General features: G+C 38.5%; 1 protein-coding gene across 1 annotated transcript; it reads left to right on the top strand.

Moving 5' to 3' along the window:
• The first annotated feature begins 930 nt into the window (after positions 1–930).
• abs (ATP-dependent RNA helicase abstrakt) lies at positions 931–20,346 on the top strand. The gene is made up of 12 exons (XM_071670029.1): positions 931–1,373; positions 4,922–5,032; positions 5,922–6,057; positions 6,538–6,742; positions 7,290–7,410; positions 11,790–11,943; positions 12,882–13,038; positions 14,358–14,438; positions 15,010–15,244; positions 16,655–16,840; positions 18,274–18,510; positions 19,990–20,346. Exons 1-12 carry the CDS (start codon positions 1,344–1,346, stop codon positions 20,197–20,199), a joined length of 1,863 nt encoding a protein of 620 aa, XP_071526130.1. The 5' UTR covers positions 931–1,343; the 3' UTR covers positions 20,200–20,346.
• Positions 20,347–20,799: the final 453 nt, after the last annotated feature.

Consider the following 20,799-nt stretch of genomic DNA (forward strand, 5'->3'; position numbering starts at 1 on the left):
GACAGTAGAGCTTCTTGTTGTTGAAGGGAATAGCCTTGTGTGTGTGTGTGTGTGTGTGTGTGTGTGTGTGTGTGTGTGTGTGTGTGTGTGTGTGGCGTAACAACAAATAGATTAAAAGAACAACAAAACAACCGATACAAAAGCCAATGGAGAGACCTTATTAATTTAGCAATAAAACAACGCATACTCCTGCACTGTAACGAGAATCGTAAAGATAATTATCATATATAAAATTCTGATACCCTTGAAGCTTGAAAAAGATTTCGATACGGCTACGGATATGTGTATGGGTTTAATGAATCTGTTCATAACATTTTGATTGCAGTATCACTAGTTACCCTTAAAGTTATTCGTTTTCTTTCATATGATATCGCGGTTTTCTTAAAAGTGGGTAAACTGCTGCAAACGTTCTTGGCTACTCTTGATGAAAAATAGACTAACATCTTGATTTACATATCTGATATAGATCAATTATTGGTTATTTTGCTATCCACACATTCATAATTTGATTCTTGAAGTCTGATTGACTAAAAGTGTTAAGCAAAATAAAGAAAAGCAAATTATACCATTTTGCAAGTGATATTTACAACAAAATTCATTTGCAAATTTAATTTTGTAAAACCAGGAGGATTTGAAATACTAATAAACAAGTAAGCATTGAGAGATCCATGTATGACCACATAAATTGTTACGCCTACACGCTTGACTGGGCTGAAGATAACATTTTTTCAGTCATGGCAATATTTAAGCTTTGTTTATCAAGCTGAGTATCTTTCATGATGGAAATATGTAATCAGTAAGAACATAGCACTTACGGGCGGCTGGTAAAGTTTCTGTTCACTAAGAATGGGTATGAGAATTGAAGGTATATTTATATTTCAGTAAGGAAAAACATACAGGAAATTGCAACTGTGGTATATCTTTTGTTATTTGCAGTGTCGATGGAAGCCACATAAACAGGGTATGATAATTTTGACATATTTCGGCATTATTTAGAGTAAAGTAGTACCATGCCAGCCTTCCAGTGTAAACATAAACAGACTCGTTGGCCCGGCTGATAAAGTTACACACTAGCAAACAACGCTGTTAATACGGCTTGCACCAACCCCAAGGACCGAACTAGAGTAGCCGGATATATCAAAATGTAGATCAAATCATATTCAAGACACGGAATAAAAGTGAAATTAAAGTGAAACCGACCAAGGCTTGCTTTGTGTTGGATTGTTTTGGTTTCGTATCGAAGCGTGGACGACATTTGTATTCCTGGGGAATGTAGAAACTGATGTAATTCATTGACTTTTCAAGTGAATTATTGAGACGTTATCTCACACTTCAAAGGCATAATGGACGATTCAAGCCCCAAGGTAGTAAAGGTAAAGGTATAAATTAGTTTCATTCTTTTCTATCAGCTTGGGTGTGGAGTGTTTAGTGAAAGGAACTGGACCACTTATTTAGCTTATGATTTTCCTATACACGAAGGCAGTGGCGTATCTAGGGTATGGCAAGTAGGGCAGGTGCCCTGGACGCCACTTGAAGGGGGTAGCCACTCAACATGTTTGTTTTTTGACCTATGTTACCCGATTGACATTTTTAACGGTTTGGTTTTGTGAGATAAAAAAGAAACTCGCCTACTTTTCAACTATTGTAAAATTTTGCTACTATTAGTTGCATTGCCGCTTTTACGTTAAAATATTGATCGAATAAGTCTTTAACTTTAAGTCTTTAAGTGTTTATATATATTTAAATTTGCCCTACCTCTTCAGCGGTGTACAATTACACTGTATATATTTTATATACAGATAGAGTTGTGTGGAGGAGGGTGGATGTGTTGGAAATGAGATGTTTGAGGACAATATGTGGCGTGAGGTGGTTTGATCGAGTAAGTAATAATAGGGTAAGAGAGATGTGTGGTAATAAAAAGAGCGTGGTTGAGAGAGCAGAAGAGGGTGTTTTGAAATGGAGAGAATGAGTGAGGAAAGATTGACCAAGAGGATATATGTGTCAGAGGTGGAGGGAACGAGGAGAAGTGGGAGACCAAATTGGAGGTGGAAAGATGGAGTGAAAAAGATTTTGAGTGATCAGGGCCTGAACATGCAGGAGGGTGAAAGGTGTGCAAGGAATAGAAAGAATTGGAACGATGTGGTATACCGGGGTTGACGTGCTGTCAATGGATTGAACCAGGGCATGTGGAGCGTCTGGGGTAAACCATGGAAAGTTCTATGGGGTGTGGATGTGGAAAGGGAGCTGTGGTTTTGGTGCATTATTACATGACTGCTAGAGACTGAGTGTGAACGAATGGGGCCTTTGTTGTCTTCCTAGCGCTACCTCGCACATGAGGGGGGAGGGGGTTGTTATTTCATGTGTGGCAGGGTGGCGATGGGAATGAATAAAGGCAGAGAGTATGAATTATGTACATGTGTATATATGTATATGTCTGTTTGTGTATCTATATGTATACGTTGAGATGTATAGGTATGTATATTTGCGTGTGTGGACGTGTATGTATATACATGTGTATGTGGGTGGGTTGGGCCATTCTTTCGTCTGTTTCCTTGCGCTACCTTGCTAACACGGGAGACAGCGACAAAGCAAAATAGAATATGAATTTTTTTTTTTTTTTTTTTTTTTTTTTTTTTATACCTCGTCGCTGTCTCCCGCGGTTGCGAGGTAGCGCAAGGAAACAGACGAAAGAAATGGCCCAACCCCCCCCCATACACATGTACATACACACGTTCACACACGCAAATATACATACCTACACAGCTTTCCATGGTTCACCCCAGACGCTTCACATGCCCTGATTCAATCCACTGACAGCACGTCAACCCCTGTATACCACATCGCTCCAATTCACTCTATTCCTTGCCCTCCTTTCACCCTCCTGCATGTTCAGGCCCCGATCACACAAAATCCTTTTCACTCCATCTTTCCACCTCCAATTTGGTCTCCCTCTTCTCCTCGTTCCCTCCACCTCCGACACATATATCCTCTTGGTCAATCTTTCCTCACTCATTCTCTCCATGTGCCCAAACCATTTCAAAACACCCTCTTCTGCTCTCTCAACCACGCTCTTTTTATTTCCACACATCTCTCTTACCCTTACGCTACTTACTCGATCAAACCACCTCACACCACACATTGTCCTCAAACATCTCATTTCCAGCACATCCATCCTCCTGCGCACAACTCTATCCATAGCCCACGCCTCGCAACCATACAACATTGTTGGAACCACTATTCCTTCAAACATACCCATTTTTGCTTTCCGAGATAATGTTCTCGACTTCCACACATTTTTCAAGGCTCCCAAAATTTTCGCCCCCTCCCCCACCCTATGATCCACTTCCGCTTCCATGGTTCCATCCGCTGACAGATCCACTCCCAGATATCTAAAACACTTCACTTCCTCCAGTTTTTCTCCATTCAAACTCACCTCCCAATTGACTTGACCCTCAACCCTACTGTACCTAATAACCTTGCTCTTATTCACATTTACTCTTAACTTTCTTCTTCCACACACTTTACCAAACTCCGTCACCAGCTTCTGCAGTTTCTCACATGAATCCGCCACCAGCGCTGTATCATCAGCGAACAACAACTGACTCACTTCCCAAGCTCTCTCATCCCCAACAGACTTCATACTTGCCCCTCTTTCCAAGACTCTTGCATTCACCTCCCTAACAACCCCATCCATAAACAAATTAAACAACCATGGAGACATCACACACCCCTGCCGCAAACCTACATTCACTGAGAACCAATCACTTTCCTCTCTTCCTACACGTACACATGCCTTACATCCCCGATAAAAACTTTTCACTGCTTCTAACAACCTGCCTCCCACACCATATATTCTTAATACCTTCCACAGAGCATCTCTATCAACTCTATCATATGCCTTCTCCAGATCCATAAATGCTACATACAAATCCATTTGCTTTTCTAAGTATTTCTCACATACATTCTTCAAAGCAAACACCTGATCCACACATCCTCTACCACTTCTGAAACCACACTGCTCTTCCCCAATCTGATGCTCTGTACCTGCCTTCACCCTCTCAATCAATACCCTCCCATATAATTTACCAGGAATACTCAACAAACTTATACCTCTGTAATTTGAGCACTCACTCTTATCCCCTTTGCCTTTGTACAATGGCACTATGCACGCATTCCGCCAATCCTCAGGCACCTCACCATGAGTCATACATACATTAAATAACCTTACCAACCAGTCAACAATACAGTCACCCCCTTTTTTAATAAATTCCACTGCAATACCATCCAAACCTGCTGCCTTGCCGGCTTTCATCTTCCGCAAAGCTTTTACTACCTCTTCTCTGTTTACCAAATCATTTTCCCTAACCCTCTCACTTTGCACACCACCTCGACCCAAACACCCTATATCTGCCACTCTGTCATCAGACACATATGAAATAAATAAAGATATTTTTATATACATGCTCTGTATGTGTGAAGGCCCTGCCCACTTTAACTATGTTTAGTCCATAGTATTTTTATACAGAAACATTTTACACCTTATAATGTGGATTAACTGAGAACTGAGGGTGGTGGGTTATGTATTTAAAGGGATTGATAATTTGGATAATTTTATGGAATTTCCTAATTATGTTAGGAAAAGGACCGATGCAGAACAGATGTATAATGACTTGTTATGTACATTAGATTAACAGAGAAGAGAAAGTTAAAGACTAAGGATGAGGAGGAATGTGGTTGAGTGGCTAAAAGCATGGAAAGATATGTGATATACAATGATAAGAAAAAGACACTTGTTGTAACAACTTTGCAAGATAGGAAATGGTGTAAAAAATGATACTGGATAAATGACAGTAGATGTTATATTTTTCACATCTTTGAAACATCTCTAGGAATATGACTAAAAGTGTTCTTGCATTTTCAGAGATATAGGCGTGAAGAATCAGAATCAAGTGATGATGATGATTATGAACCTTACATTCCAGTGAGGGAGCGTAAAAAGCAAAAACTGAAACAGATATTAAAGATATCACAGGTATGGTTGTTCTAGAAGTTCAGTGTTTCAATTGGATGCCTTTATAGAAAATTTTGTGCTTTGTTTTAGATTATTATATGGAGTAACTCGTATTGTTTAGGGTATCACCACGTAGGTATATAACTCTGTTTGCCAGAATCATTTGGATTAAAGTCCCATATCATAACTTGATTGTCATCAGATATATATGTACATTTTTCTTGTATGTGAACATTATAGTTATCCATTAATAGATTTGAGGAGGGAGCTTTATTGTCATAAGTTTCCTCCTCTTAACTTTGCTTTTTCATCATACAGGCTTTAAGAAAATTCCAGTTTCATTACATTAACTTCCACTTAGCTTATCTTGTTCCATGTGTAAACGTCTCTGTTAGTGCAGAAATGGTCTATTATGTCCATACACTTTTATTGCCTGTTCTAGATTACAGCCATGTCTCCATATGAATTTGTGTGTGATTATCATGTCTCCAGTTGATCTTATTTCTTCTAAAGAGGGCAGCTAAAGGGTTTTCCACCTTTTCATAATTTGTTACATTCAGTTTGATTATATTATTCTTGCATTCACTTGGATCCTTTCCAACAATCCCTTGTGACTTCTTTGGTGAGTAGGCTGGGCTTGTTACTGCAAGTTCCAACATTGGATGAATTTGTATAGTATATTTCTTCATACATGTTTCACTGTGCATTTACTCAAAGTTAGGTTTGGCATCAACCAAAATGGTTACCTCCCCGTAACCCTTATCTCATGGTGTTCCAGGTGTTCTGGCAACAAGCATAGCTTGGTATTAAGGCCAAAGTACATTTGGTTTGTTTCTCCCAAAATGGTACTTACAAAGTGAACTTTTCACAGAGGCCACTTCATGATCCATGTATTTTTTCTTAAAATTAGGATGATGATGAAAGTGGAGGGTTTAGTGGTCAAGAAAAAGAAGGAAGGCCACAGGAGGAGGATGTTCAGGAACTTGCCCGCAAAAATAACATTTCCCTCCTGGACCAGCACACAGAACTCAAGAAAATTGCTGAAGGTCAGTGAACAGTATCATTGTTTATCACACAAACTTAAGCTTAGTTGCAACTTGCTACATAGGTTAGTAGAACAAAATTTCACTTTTTCTGGTTGCCGTATGGATCTCTCATTGTCAAAAGTGTAATGAGTATGACTTAGATATCTCTCTGTTCAAGAGCTTGTGATGTTAGTAGATACTGAAGGTATTGATGTGCTTTAGTATTTTCCTATACTCGGGATATAAACATATGATAATATTTAGAATTCATTAGCTTACATTAGAATACTTTTTTAGTGAAGGCTTTGAGATACTTGTAAGTGGAATTAGAGAATGTAGCAAGGAAAGATTGAGGGGTATGATGTGAGTTTGTGTAGGTGAGGAAGTGTTAGCATCATAAATATGAAGTAACCATTGTGTTTGAAAAAATTTCTATGTGACCCATTCTATTTTCTATATTGGAAATCAATTGAGATTTAAAATCAGCATTTGTATTTTCAGCTCGTAAGGAATCTGAATTAGAGAAACAGCGAAGGGAAGAAAAGCGTCTCTTAGAAGCTGTTGCGGAGAAGCGAGCACTTATGGGTGTATCAGAGTTAGCTCGTGGTGTACAGTATGATGAACCTGTGGTAACAGCTTGGAGACCTCCAAAACGCATCTTGGCCATGACTGAGAAGCGTCATGAGAGAGTTCGCAAGAAGTACAAGTATGAAGTGCTTACCTTATAATACAACAGTATTACAATATGATAAAACTATGTTACTGTACAGGTACCCATTATGTACATAAATATTTGTTTGATATTTCTGCTCTCTTTGCATAATTTGTGTGAGTGGGCATCTCTGTGTCTGTGCAAGTGTTCCCTCTGCCTTCCTAATTTTCTTCATTTTCTTGTTTTTCATTTTATCTCTCCTTCTTATTGAGTTTTCTACTACTTAGCTCTTGATAGGCAAGCTTCTTAGCTTCCCTTAATACAATTGTTGCAAGTACTTTGACTGGATAGAACTACTTTGCCTGTGTCCTTCAGACACAGCTGAGTCCAGAATAAAACTTATTAGAATTTATGCAGCTCAGCTGTGATGAAATATGAATCACACTATGATCATAGTCACTAATATGTCTCATGAATACCTTCAATTACTAGTAATTTACAAAGGCAGTTAGGGGCAACAAACTGGTAACTACAAACATTGTACACCAAAGTCATTTTGCTGTACCATCATTGTTCATCTTATATCTCCCTTCTTTCATAGGATTTTGGTGGAAGGAGAAGAAGTCCCTCCTCCACTTAAGACGTTTGCTGACATGAAGTTTCCCAGATGTATTGTTAAGGCCCTACAAAAGAAGGGTATCGACAAACCTTCTCCAATTCAGGTATAAAGATGGAAACTAACAATTTGATATAGGTAACATGTGATATAAGGTTGGAAAGTTCTCCGTCACGGTGCTGCTTTATTCAATAGATGGTCAACTTCTACATCTGCAGATGATGTAGCATTTGTTTCAGATTTAGAGGACCTCCTTATTATGTTAGATATGTGTTGTAATTTTATCCCTGGGGATAGGGGAGAAAGAATACTTCCCACGTATTCCCTGCGTGTCGTAGAAGGCGACTAATAGGGAAGTAAGCGGAGGGGGGTTGGAAATCCTCCCCTCTCATTTTTTTTTAATTTTTCCAAAAGAAGGAACAGAGAAGGGGGCCAGGTGAGGATATTCCCTCAAAGGCCCAGTCCTCTGTTCTTAACGCTACCTCGCTAATGCGGGAAATGGCGAATGGTATGAAGGAAGGAAGGATATGTTGTAACACTTGAAGAGTTTGTTGTTCTTAATTAGAGTGCTGAAGTGATGGTGATACAGTATCTAAGAGGGATGGAAGAAAAGATGTTCATTGTAGAGGTAGTGGTCTTTCAAAATTTTGGAGACCTGTTTTGAATAGATTCTGTAAAGGAGCATGTAGTGAATTACAGAGTAAAACAATACTGTAGTTTTAAAAGTTTTCCCTTATTCTTAAAGACCACCAGATGCCAAGAAAGCCAGATTCATTATTTATCAGATTGTACTCGAGACCTATTTTTATATATACTATGATGTGAGTCATAGAAGATGGCCAGCAGAATGAAAAGTAGATTTCAGGCTGCTGAAGTGAAAATCCTCTACCTGATCAAAGGAATAGCAATGAGTTATTGCAAGAAATGAGAGGAGAGATCTGGGAGTAGAATTATATGCTGAAGTCATTTGAAGGTTTCAGATGAGGTTGTCTGACCATGTGAGAGGAACGCTAGAAGATAGATATTGTGCATGATGGTGCCATTGGGAGTCAGCTAGAACATATTTTGAGTATCCCAGAAATGGATAGGTTGAAAATATAGGAAATTCTAATGGCAAGATGAACATCCTCAAATAATATGAATGATTGTGAAATCTCTAGGGTTAAGCATAGTAGAAGGGAAATTTTTGCAAATTTCTTTGGGAGTAGAGTATTCATGTAAAGTTCTGATCATTTTTTTATATTTTTTTGATATACTTTGTCACTGTCTCCAGCATTAGCGAGGTAGTGCGAGGAAACAGAAAGAAGACTGGCCCAACCCACCCACATATGCATGTATATACAGAAAACGCCCACAGACGCACATATACATACCTATACCTTTCAATGTATACATACATATACACATATGTACATATTCATACTTGAAGTTTTGATATATATATACATAACAATGTTGTATGGTTGCAAGGTGTGGGCTATGGATAGAGTTGTGCGCAGGAGGGTGGATGTGCTGGAAATGAGATGTTTGAGGACAATATGTGGTGTGAGGTGGTTTGATCGAGTAAGTAATGTAAGGGTAAGAGAGATGTGTGGAAATAAAAAGAGCGTGGTTGAGAGAGCAGAAGAGGGTGTTTTGAAATGGTTTGGGCACATGGAGAGAATGAGTGAGGAAAGATTGACCAAGAGGATATATGTGTCGGAGGTGGAGGGAACGAGGAGAAGTGGGAGACCAAATTGGAGGTGGAAAGATGGAGTGAAAAAGATTTTGAGTGATCAGGGCCTGAACATTCAGGAGGGTGAAAGGCAGGCAAGGAATAGAGTGAATTGGATTGATGTGGTATACTGGGGTCGACGTGCTGTCAATGGATTGAATCAGGGCATGTAAAGCGTCTGGGGTAAACCAATGAAAGTTCTGTGGGACCTGGATGTGGAAAGGGAGCTGTGGTTTCGGGCATTTTTGCATGACAGCTAGAGACTGAGTGTGAACGGATGGGGCCTTTGTTGTCTTTTCCTAGCGCTACCTCGCACACATGAGGGGTTAGGGGGATGTTATTCCATGTGTGGCGAGGTGGCGATGGGAATGAATAAAGGCAGACAGTGTGAATTGTGTGCATGTGTATATATGTATGTGTCTGTGTGTGTATATATAAGTGTACATTGAGATGTATGGGTATGTATATTTGCGTGTGTGGACGTGTATGTATATACATGCGTATGGGGTGGGTTGAGCCATTTCTTTCGTCTGTTTCCTTGAGCTACCTCGCAAACGCGGGAGACAGCGACAAAGCAAAATAAATAAAATAAATATTTATTTATTTATTTATTTTGCTTTGTCGCTGTCTCCCGTGCCTGCAAGGTAGCGCAAGGAAACAGACAAAAGAAATGGCCCAACCCACCCCCACACACATGCACACACACACACGTCCACACACGCAAACATACACACCCACACATCCCAACGTACACACATATATACACACACAGACACACACATATACACACATGCACACAATTCACACTGTCTGCCCCTACTCACCCCCATCGCCACCCCGCCACACATGAAATAACATCCCCCTCCCCCCTCATATATATATATATTATTTATTAAAAAAGGGGGTGACTGTATTGTTGACTGGTTGGTAAGGTTATTTAATGTATGTATGACTCATGGTGAGGTGCCTGAGGATTGGCAGAATGCGTGCATAGTGCCATTGTACAAAGGCAAAGGGGATAAGAGTGAGTGCTCAAATTACAGAGGTATAAGTTTGTTGAGTATTCCTGGTAAATTATATGGGAGGATATTGATTGAGAGGGTGAAGGCATGTACAGAGCATCAGATTGGGGAAGAGCAGTGTGGTTTCAGAAGTGGTAGAGGATGTGTGGGTCAGGTGTTTGCTTTGAAGAATGTATGTGAGAAATACTTAGAAAAGCAAATGGATTTGTATGTAGCATTTATGGATCTGGAGAAGGCATATGATAGAGTTGATAGAGATGCTCTGTGGAAGGTATTAAGAATATATGGTGTGGGAGGCAAGTTGTTAGAAGCAGTGAAAAGTTTTTATCGAGGATGTAAGGCATGTGTACGTGTAGGAAGAGAGGAAAGTGATTGGTTCTCAGTGAATGTAGGTTTGTGGCAGGGGTGTGTGATGTCTCCCTGGTTGTTTAATTTGTTTATGGATGGGGTGGTTAGGGAGGTGAATGCAAGAGTTTTGGAAAGAGGGGCAAGTATGAAGTCTGTTGGGGATGAGAGAGCTTGGGAAGTGAGTCAGTTGTTGTTCGCTGATGATACAGCGCTGGTGGCTGATTCATGTGAGAAACTGCAGAAGCTGGTGACTGAGTTTGGTAAAGTGTGTGAAAGAAGAAAGTTAAGAGTAAATGTGAATAAGAGCAAGGTTATTAGGTACAGTAGGGTTGAGGGTCAAGTCAATTGGGAGGTGAGTTTGAATGGAGAAAAACTGGAGGAAGTGAAGTGTTTTAGATATCTGGGAGTGGATCTGGCAGCGGATGGAACCATGGAAGCGGAAGTGGATCATAGGGTAGGGGAGGGGGCGAAAATTCTGGGAGCCTTGAAGAATGTGTGGAAGTTGAGAACATTATCTCGGAAAGCAAAAATGGGTATGTTTGAAGGAATAGTGGTTCCAACAATGTTGTATGGTTGCGAGGCGTGGGCTATGGATAGAGTTGTGCGCAGGAGGATGGATGTGCTGGAAATGAGATGTTTGAGGACAATGTGTGGTGTGAGGTGGTTTGATCGAGTAAGTAACGTAAGGGTAAGAGAGATGTGTGGAAATAAAAAGAGCGTGGTTGAGAGAGCAGAAGAGGGTGTTTTGAAATGGTTCGGGCACATGGAGAGAATGAGTGAGGAAAGATTGACCAAGAGGATATATGTGTCAGAGGTGGAGGGAACGAGGAGAAGAGGGAGACCAAATTGGAGGTGGAAAGATGGAGTGAAAAAGATTTTGTGTGATCGGGGCCTGAACATGCAGGAGAGTGAAAGGAGGGCAAGGAATAGAGTGAATTGGAGCGATGTGGTATACCGGGGTTGACGTGCTGTCAGTGGATTGAATCAAGGCATGTGAAGCGTCTGGGGTAAACCATGGAAAGCTGTGTAGGTATGTATATTTGCGTGTGTGGACGTATGTATATACATGTGTATGGGGGGTGGGTTGGGCCATTTCTTTCGTCTGTTTCCTTGCGCTACCTCGCAAACGCGGGAGACAGCGACAAAGCAAAAAAAAAAAAAAATAAAATATATATATATATGAATGATTCCCTTAGGTGTACATTTATGCATGCTTCATTCTCATCTAGGATTTCTAATGCCTGTGTTTTGTCTGAATTCTTATTTTGTAAGTTCACCCTTATAGATTCCTTTATATTTACTTTACTAAATATTATGTCTTGAATTAGTCATCAATCATTAATCTTTCATATTAATTTCATAAATGTGGGACATTTTATTTAGCGTTGCATTTTTTTGTAGATGCAAGGTATTCCGGCAGCTTTGAAAGGACGTGATATGATTGGTATTGCCTTCACTGGGAGTGGGAAGAGTATGGTCTTCATTCTGCCTATTCTCATGTTTTGTCTCGAGCAGGAAAAGAAACTGCCTTTTATGAGCAATGAAGGACCATATGGTAAGTTTCTGGTTAGTTGTCATATTTTTAACAATGCTAACCATTTCCCATGTATAATACAATAATTGTTCTCTTTCAACACGTATTCCACAAAATAATCTGTTGCTCCTGTTTTTGTTCATACCTGTAACAGCAGGAATTTAACCATTATTTTTTCTTTTCATGGTCTTTTGACTTCTGTACTTTGCATCAGTATTTATTTATTCAATTTCTGCCACATGATCCATTTACTATTTCTTTCCCTCTTGATTCTTTTTGACCTTTCCATGTAGCATTATCCACACTATAACTAAGATTTTCATAAACTTTGGAGAACACACCAGATCAGCAAGTATATTTTCATCATGTTGCCATTCTACGTACACAAGGCTTCCTTGGTTATACAGCATAGTGGCTGTCACAATACTTGCTACATATGTTGCCATACCACCTTTTCATACTTTTCTGTTATGAGAACAGCTCTTTCAAATACAATCTATTCATTTTATCCTTTCATCTCACATATAGCAGAGTCCTACACTTTTCCATTTCACATCACTCACATACAGTTGTTTAGTCACTATTCACATTTGTTCATGGCACTCACATACACACATACATACATACAAGCAGGTAATTTTTATATGGTAATAATTGTTCTCAGATATTGCTAAGAATGTGTTGCACATACTATAGTATTATCGTTATTCTCAAAATACAAGCAGAAAATAGCTTCACTTGCTTAGAACTAACTTTCCCTTTTAGTCCTGTGTTTGAAAAGTAATGTGATCGTTGCTTTTTTCTTTTTTTAAGAAGTATGCAGCAACTGAACCATAATATAAAAGGAAATTTTGCTTAAATTGTTCTTTGAAATGATTGTGTCGTTATGCTTGTTAAAATGTTATTTCTTGCTTAGAAAAAGTTGTACATCATATTAATGATTCACCTGTTTTGGATAGGTCTCATCATTGTACCATCCCGTGAATTGGCAAAACAAATAAAAGACAATATTGACTATCTCTGCAAGTTTGTCGAAGCTGATGGTTTTCCTGAACTACGAACATGCCTGGCCATTGGTGGAGAACCAGTAGCGACTGCATTACATATCATTAGGAAGTATGTTAATGCATTTTTTCCATGTCTTATTCTTGTGGAATTATGTTGAATATTTTCATCTCTTGTTTGGCTCATTCAGGACCAATATTGTTTCTTTTTTCCCTGCTTATTGTAGTCTAACTGAAGTACTAAATGTGTCTTTCTCAGACTTATATTAGAATAATGTTCACTGGGAAAACATTTATTCTGTTTCTTGCTATACAAATGTTGGCTTTTCATTTATAGCTAAACAGTAATCATAAGATTGGATTTTCATAAGAGTTATGAAATCCAGTATTTATTGTAATTTGTGCATAACTGATTGGCTATTGCCCTGATTAGCAGATGCATAGGACATTAATCCATAATTCACAACTTGTCCTCTTCATTCAGTTTGCATGAAGACTTGAGTTACTGGGATTTATCATTCCTTAGTGGACAGAATATTTCCTGTTTCCTGACATTGTAATCCACACTAAGTTCAGTTTGAGGCTGTGAGTATTTGGTAGGATGGTAGATATTTTGATATACTGTTATGCATTCAAAAGCAGTCCAATCTGGTTGAAGAATTTCTCACTTCAAAGGAGTTATTCCTTTCCCTGACACTGATTGTTGGACAACCTTTGGGTTATGGGAGCCCCACAGAAGGGGTTACTTAATTAAAGAATACTCTCAGTATTTTTTTTTTTTTTTTGGTTTCTCTTTCTACTATGAAGACTTCTGTCACAGACAGAAGCTCACAGTGAAACTAAGCCTTTAATGAAAAAGAAATGGGAAAATGTGAGTGAGAAAAATTGTGAACACAAGAGGATAGAAACAAAGAGAAGGATAGGGTGTACTGTGTGTAATGAATTGCTATTAAGTACTGGATCATAGCATACTTTTAAAGAAAGTAAGATCAGACATCCTTTAGTTGACAGAAATTGGCCTAAATACTTTTCAGTGTACTTCAGAGGTCTGTCTTTTCCATTCAACATCATCTTCACTTCTGTGAAGAAGCAACAGGATAAAGGAAAAACCAGCAGGCAATTTTCAGGGTTTAGAGACTAACATTTCAGTAAAGTAGACAATAAGAAAATGTTAAATGGTTGATGTTACAGTTATATTTTAAGTTATTTTCACAAGACCTGTTGACAGTAATGTATGTTAGTAATAGTACTCAGATTAGAAATGTTCAATGATCAGTGAAATGCTGATTATGTCAACATAAAGTACTTTTAGCATGCTGCATTAGGATGATAGTCTTTGCAGCAGACAAAGTTGTCTTCAAGGTCATTTATGAAATATTTCTAGACTGTTTATTTCTCTGTGTGTAATATTCTTTTTTTCTATGTTGTCAGGGGTGTACACATAATGGTTTGCACACCAGGACGATTGATTGATATGCTTGACAAGAAGATGGTACGTCTTGATGTGTGTAGGTAAGGAAGACTATGCGAACTAGCAGAGTTTGACTTCTCAACTTTCAGTATGAAAGTTACCCATTGCTATTTAAATGATTGTATAGAACTTCTGCCTGGTAGAAATTTGCTTTTTAACCAAAAGATAATGCTTTAGCTGGTGCCATACATTGAGTATTAAACAATCTTACTATCTATTACCACTAAATATAGCTCACCAAATTTTTACCCATACTCCAGACTAAGATGGCCTCATTTGATTTAAACCTTCTAATGAGGATTGTGTTTCAGATTTACACTGTTTCTTTTCCTTGTTGTCTGAGACTTTTTATATTGAATACTGAACTCCCTTCAAATCTTGCCTCAAAAGCTAATCTTTGCAAACCGAGGCACTCTTTAGCTGTTATAAGATCTTTGCCTCAAATAATTATTCCATCACCTTTCGGTTTGGATGCTTAGCTCTTTCTTCCCATCAAGATCCAGTGTGATTTAGTTAATGTTTTCAAGACACTAAAACTCACTCACACACTTACCCAGTCTCTCTCTCTCTTTCTCTCTCTCATTATGTATATATTTTTTTTCTAATTTTCAGATACTTGGTAATGGATGAAGCTGACAGAATGATTGATATGGGCTTTGAAGAAGATGTTCGTACAATATACTCTTACTTTAAAGCCCAGAGACAAACTCTTCTGTTCTCAGCTACCATGCCAAAGAAAATTCAAAATTTTGCTCGATCTGCTTTGGTGAAACCTGTGACAGTAAATGTTGGTCGAGCTGGAGCCGCATCAATGCAGGTCATTCAGGAAGTTGAATATGTAAAGCAGGTGAGAAAATGTAGGATGTTTTTATTATGATGATGGTTATCATTAAGAGAAGTTGCTTTGTGATGCTGCATTCTGGGACATATGGTAGGGAAATAACAATAAATAAGATGGATTATGCCTAAGTACCATAATTATTCCAAAGTGAATTTGGTTCACGTTTCGCTTACCGGCCAAATCATGCTTTGGATATATATCCATAGGGATTTGGAAAAAGAGCACTACCTTCATGTTCCCTGCATGTCATAAAAGTTGACTAATAGGAGTGGAGTGGTAGAAGGGAAGGTAAGCTGGAAACCGTCCCTTCCTTGTATTGCAGTTTCTAAAACTTAAAACAAAAGGAACCAAGCAGAGTGCTCTTCCTCCTCAGAAGCTTAGGCTGGGAAGTCTGAATGTGAGTAGATCTAACTAAGATGAAAAGAACAGAGAGATATGTGGTATGTTTGAGGAGAAGAACCTAGATATTTTAGCTGTGGGTGAAATAAAACTCGAGAATAAGGGGAAAAATGGCTTAGGAATGCCTAAGGGGTTAAGTTGGGGGTTAGTGTGAGGGCAAGAGGAATGGGACAGAATGAAAGAAAGCCTCAGTATGAATATTATCTAGTGGGAAATAAGTCGATCAGATTGCAGACATAATCTTTGAACAGGTCTTTGAGAGATGAAGGGATAGAGTAACCAGAGGAAATAGCATGGAATTGAGCAAACAACTTGTTAAAAAAGATGGAAAAAAAGTTCTTTTATAGTACAGGAGTGGTGAATCAATGGACTTGAGGACATGGTCAAAGTAAACAACATATGTGAATTTAAGAAGTTGCATGATAGTAGAGAATGTTTTAGAGATGGGACCCCATGAGTACAAAACTCCCTTCCTATACAGTACAGATAGGTAATTTCATACATATAAATGGATCTCCATTTAACAATGGAAAACCCTGTCGCTATAAAGCAGTTGAAGTAAACCATGGAACAGTCTATGGGCCTTGGCTTGGCTCTGGATGATAGGCTCTTGTTTTAGTACATTATGCTTGACACATGTACATATTCATACTTGCTTGCCTTCATCCATACCCTGCACTACCCTGCCCCACAGGAAACAGCATCGCAACCCCTGCTTCAGTAAGGTAGTGCCAGGAAAACAGACAAAAAAAGCCACATTCGTTCACACTCAGTGTCTAGCTGTCTTGTAATGCCCCAGAACCACAGCTCCCTATCCACATCCAGGCCCCACTGACCTATCGATGGTTTACCCCAGATGTTTCGCATGCCCTGGTTCAGTCCATTGACAGCATGTCTACCCCGGTATACCACATTGTTTCAATTCACTCTATTCCTTGCACACCTCTCACCCTGGAATGGATGACGGCTATCTGTTGCACTGTACACTGTGTTAATACCTTTTTACCCTTTTTTCAGGAAGCCAAGGTAACACACATTCTGACTTGCCTTAACAAGACATCTCCCCCAGTCCTCATCTTTGCTGAGAAGAAGCAGGATGTTGATCTCATTCAGGAGTACTTATTGCTGAAAGGTGTTACTGCTGCTGCCATTCACGGAGGAAAAGATCAAGAAGAAAGATCTGCTGCAGTTCAGGCATTCCAGGTAATTTACATTCTTTCAGGGTATTGATGTTATCCTTTCTGTTATTTGAGTATTAATTTATTTCTTTTATTTTGGAATATTTCGTTTTTTCCTAAGGTTAACAGGCACTTCGAAGATTCAAGTATGAAATTGTGGTACTCAGAAAAGTATGTAGTTTCATGATTTAGCAAAGAGTGATGAGTTGTGTGGTTCTTTAGATGATTTTAACCCAGTGTGTTTTCATGTGGTGGATGGGTTAGTCATTTCCATGGTTTTTATGTATCTACTCTGTCTTGTATTCTTTTTTTAGTCCTCAATCTTTAACAAGACATCTAGAGTCTAATGAAAATGAAAGGATAACTGAAATCCAGCCTATCAGTGATACACACACATATCACTATTTTCAAGTTTCTAAACCAGTCTTATGATGTTGACAGTGAACAGGTCTTTAAAAGATGCAAAACATAGAGCAAGGAGATGCCATAGCATGAGACTAAACTAGAAACTTATTAGAAAAGATGTACAGAAGTACTTTTATAGAATCAGAATAGTGGGTAGATGGAATAAGCTAAGTAATAGAATTGTGAATGTTGATTACATGTTAAATTTAAAAGGCTGTATGGCAGTATAGAAAGTTTAAGAGATATTCAATCATGAAGGATGGGTCAACCCTCAAGACTCCTTCTGTCTTTAGGCTTTTTATGAAATTAAGGGATGTAATTAAATAACTTCATACAATATGACTTCGTTTTCCGGTAATTTTGATTAATCACAACACCTGTCACACAAAAACACCATGGTCTGTTACCCATGTTTCATTAACTGTGAACCTACATATCATTTTGGAATTGTTGTACTATGTTCAGTACCTGCCACTCCCATTGCTGGTGCTGCAGTAGCTCATGCACCTTTTTTGACCTGACCTTTGTTTATATGCTTCTTTGACTGCCAGACTGATGATTTGGCTAATATGGAACAACCATCAATAAACAATGTCCCATTATGTTAATGTTTGAGAATATCAACTTTTCGATGATGTTTTCCCCCAGGCTGATATGTGCTCTCATTCCTACTACTTTTTCCTTTCATCCCCTCTTTTCATTTTAACTGGTCATAATCACTGGACATTTACTATTAAATATTGTAAGTCTCCACACTTGACCTTGGTCACTAGATTGCAGGTTTAGTTTTGGTAGGCATATGAATGGATGGCTATAGAACAAATACATCTGTTGTGTGAAAATTTACTCATTTTTTAGCATATTTTCTCAGAAACTGTGTTTGCTCTTATATTCCACACCTGATTTACATGTAAGATTAATGTCAAAAGGATAGTTTGTCATGATAGCTGATATTAGAAGGCATTAAAAAGTAAATGACACAGAATGTTTCTTTTGGATAAATTTTTTTACACCAAAGTTTTCATATGCTCTAATATTTTCTTCATTCTTCAGAAAGGGGATAAAGATGTCTTAGTTGCTACAGATGTGGCTTCTAAGGGTCTTGACTTCCCAGGCATCCAACATGTCATTAATTATGACATGCCAGATGACATAGAAAACTACGTACATCGTATTGGCCGTACTGGTCGGTCAGGGCAACAGGGGGTAGCCACAACATTTGTCAATAAAGCCAACGATGAGTCAGTACTTTTGGACCTGAAGCACTTACTCATTGAGGCTAACCAGAAGGTTGGTATTTTGTCCTTCTTCTGTCTTATTTCCAAAATGTTTGTTCTTTCAGATTTGAGGGTCTGAATCGTAGAAAATTGCTTCAGAACAAGCTTATTTAATTAATTTGCAGGCTTAGAAAGGTGTCGTATGGAAGAGTTAGGGGCCTTTTTGTTAATCCTTGAATAATTAAAAGTGCATGTGATTGTCTGTCTGTATATTCATATTTCTAATGCCTGTTCTGATTGGAACTCCCTCAAAGGGGTGGCCACAGCAACAGCCTCTCCATATCTAAAGAACTCCAGTGCCATTTCTTAGCCTTTAGTGCCTCACCCTTAACATGCCACTGGCAGAGGGCAGGTCTAGCACAGTGTTTGCAGAAGCTCCTACCTAATGTTCCTAATGAGAACTACTATCTAATGCTTCTGCCTACTACTTCTACCCTATGTTTCTACCTAATAATCCTGCCTAAATGTTCCTCCCCACTACTTCTGTCTGCTGCTTCTGCCATTTTCCCAAAAGGCAGGACTGGTGCAAAGTGCTCACCACAGGAAAATCTGAGTTATGAAGAATGAGCTGCATGAGTTAAGTGTTGTCAAGTATTATATATGACAGAGATTGTATTTTTGTGGACAGAATTGTGCACCTTGAAGAATGTGTTACCATTGCTTATGAGATTTATCATATGCTTTGAAAATGATGCTGTGCCTGGATATTTACTGCACACTCACTTTGTATATGTATTTGAATAAGCATTGGATGTAGTGAGTGTCTGAACTGAGTGTTTCCTTTGAAGAATATGTTAGAAATACTTGCAGAAAGAGAAAGACTTGTATATGGCATTTATTCTTCAGGAAAAAGCATTGGAAGAGATGTCTCGTGGAAGGTGATGTGAATATGTAGGGTAAATGGAAAGTTATTGAATACAGTAAGGACTTTTTACCAGGAGAAGAAAGCATGTACGTGAATAGAAAGAAAGTAGGGTGAGTAGTAGTTGATGCAGATGAGTATGCATCAGTGACATATGATGTCACCAAAGCTGTTTATCCTTTTCGTGGACTGGGTGGTGAGAGCTAAATTCATTAATCTTGGAGAAGAGGATGGAAGTGACTCATTTGCTGGTTGCAGATGACACATCTCTGATGGCAAACTCCGGATGGAAATTCCATAAGATTGCAAAAGAGTTTTGGAGTGTATGTAAAGGGAGAAAGTTAAGAGTAAACCCAAACAAAAGCAAGGACATGAGTTGCATTATGGAGAGACATGATTGTTTGAGAGTAAGTTTAAATGGTGTTGATATAAAGTTGAGTTTTGGAGGCACCTCATAGTGGATGTGACAGCTAATATAAGGACTGAAATGATACATAGGATGGAAGAGAGGACTAATATCCTGGATTCATTAAGGAGTTTGAGGAAGGAGGTGGGTATGTTTAAAGGCATTATAGTCTTGACAGTGTTGTGTGGATGTGTATAGATATATATTTTTCTATTTTGTTACAGGTTCCTCCATTCCTGACAATGGCAGGTGGTGGGGAGGAAGATTTGCTGGCCTCCCTTGAAGGCAATGGAGGCGATGAGCGTGGATGCTCATATTGTGGTGGTTTGGGTCATCGCATTACAGCATGTCCTCGTTTAGAAGCAATGCAGAATAAACAGGCAGCAGGAATTGGACGCAAAGATTACCTTGCTGCAAATGCTGCTGATTATTAGTCTGTATGTGATTCATGTTATCACATCCTTTTGTTGGTAAACATGTCGTAAATAACTACTCAGTCTTGCAAGCTTTTGCACATTAAATAATTTCTAATGCAAAAATGTACATGTGTAGGAAATAAATGTCATATTGTTAAAAAAAAATTTTCTTGCTCTCCAGTTACAGAGGCAGCTAAAGGTTTTGAACGAGGATGGTGGTGTAAGTAAGGTCTGTCTTAACAAGGTAGCAGATGAATGATGCTCTGGAAGATTTTGGCGCACCACTGAAAGCTCTTTTTTTAACCACTATTATTTTCAAAATAGCTTCTCACATTTTTGAAGCCCTAATATTCATACCATGATAGTAATTTGGTTGATTTTGAAGGGACAATTTCTTTTTAGTAGATAGTAGTATGTACATTCTTTGATACAGTATTTGTACATATTCCTGTGATGTTTGATATTTTTTGGAAGGAATTTTATTCAATTCATGGAGCAGTTATCACCTGCAAAACCACCTGTTTTATTTTCAATGATGCTACTATTTTTGTGGGTTGCATTTGCTCACATTTTAATTGATTTCATATTTACTAACCACTGCAAATCTTAATTCTTTCT

This window comes from Panulirus ornatus, chromosome 14, assembly GCF_036320965.1.
Source record: "Panulirus ornatus isolate Po-2019 chromosome 14, ASM3632096v1, whole genome shotgun sequence".
Taxonomy (NCBI): Eukaryota; Metazoa; Arthropoda; class Malacostraca; order Decapoda; family Palinuridae; genus Panulirus; species Panulirus ornatus.

Bases quoted from the DNA above. Each gene is read 5' to 3' on its own strand.
- abs (XM_071670029.1), top strand. From the start codon at position 1,344: ATGGACGATTCAAGCCCCAAGGTAGTAAAG. The intron at 1,374-4,921 runs GTAAAGGTATAA...TTGCATTTTCAG, and splicing joins CAAGCCCCAAGGTAGTAAAG to AGATATAGGCGTGAAGAATC. The intron at 7,411-11,789 runs GTATAAAGATGG...ATTTTTTTGTAG, and splicing joins ACAAACCTTCTCCAATTCAG to ATGCAAGGTATTCCGGCAGC.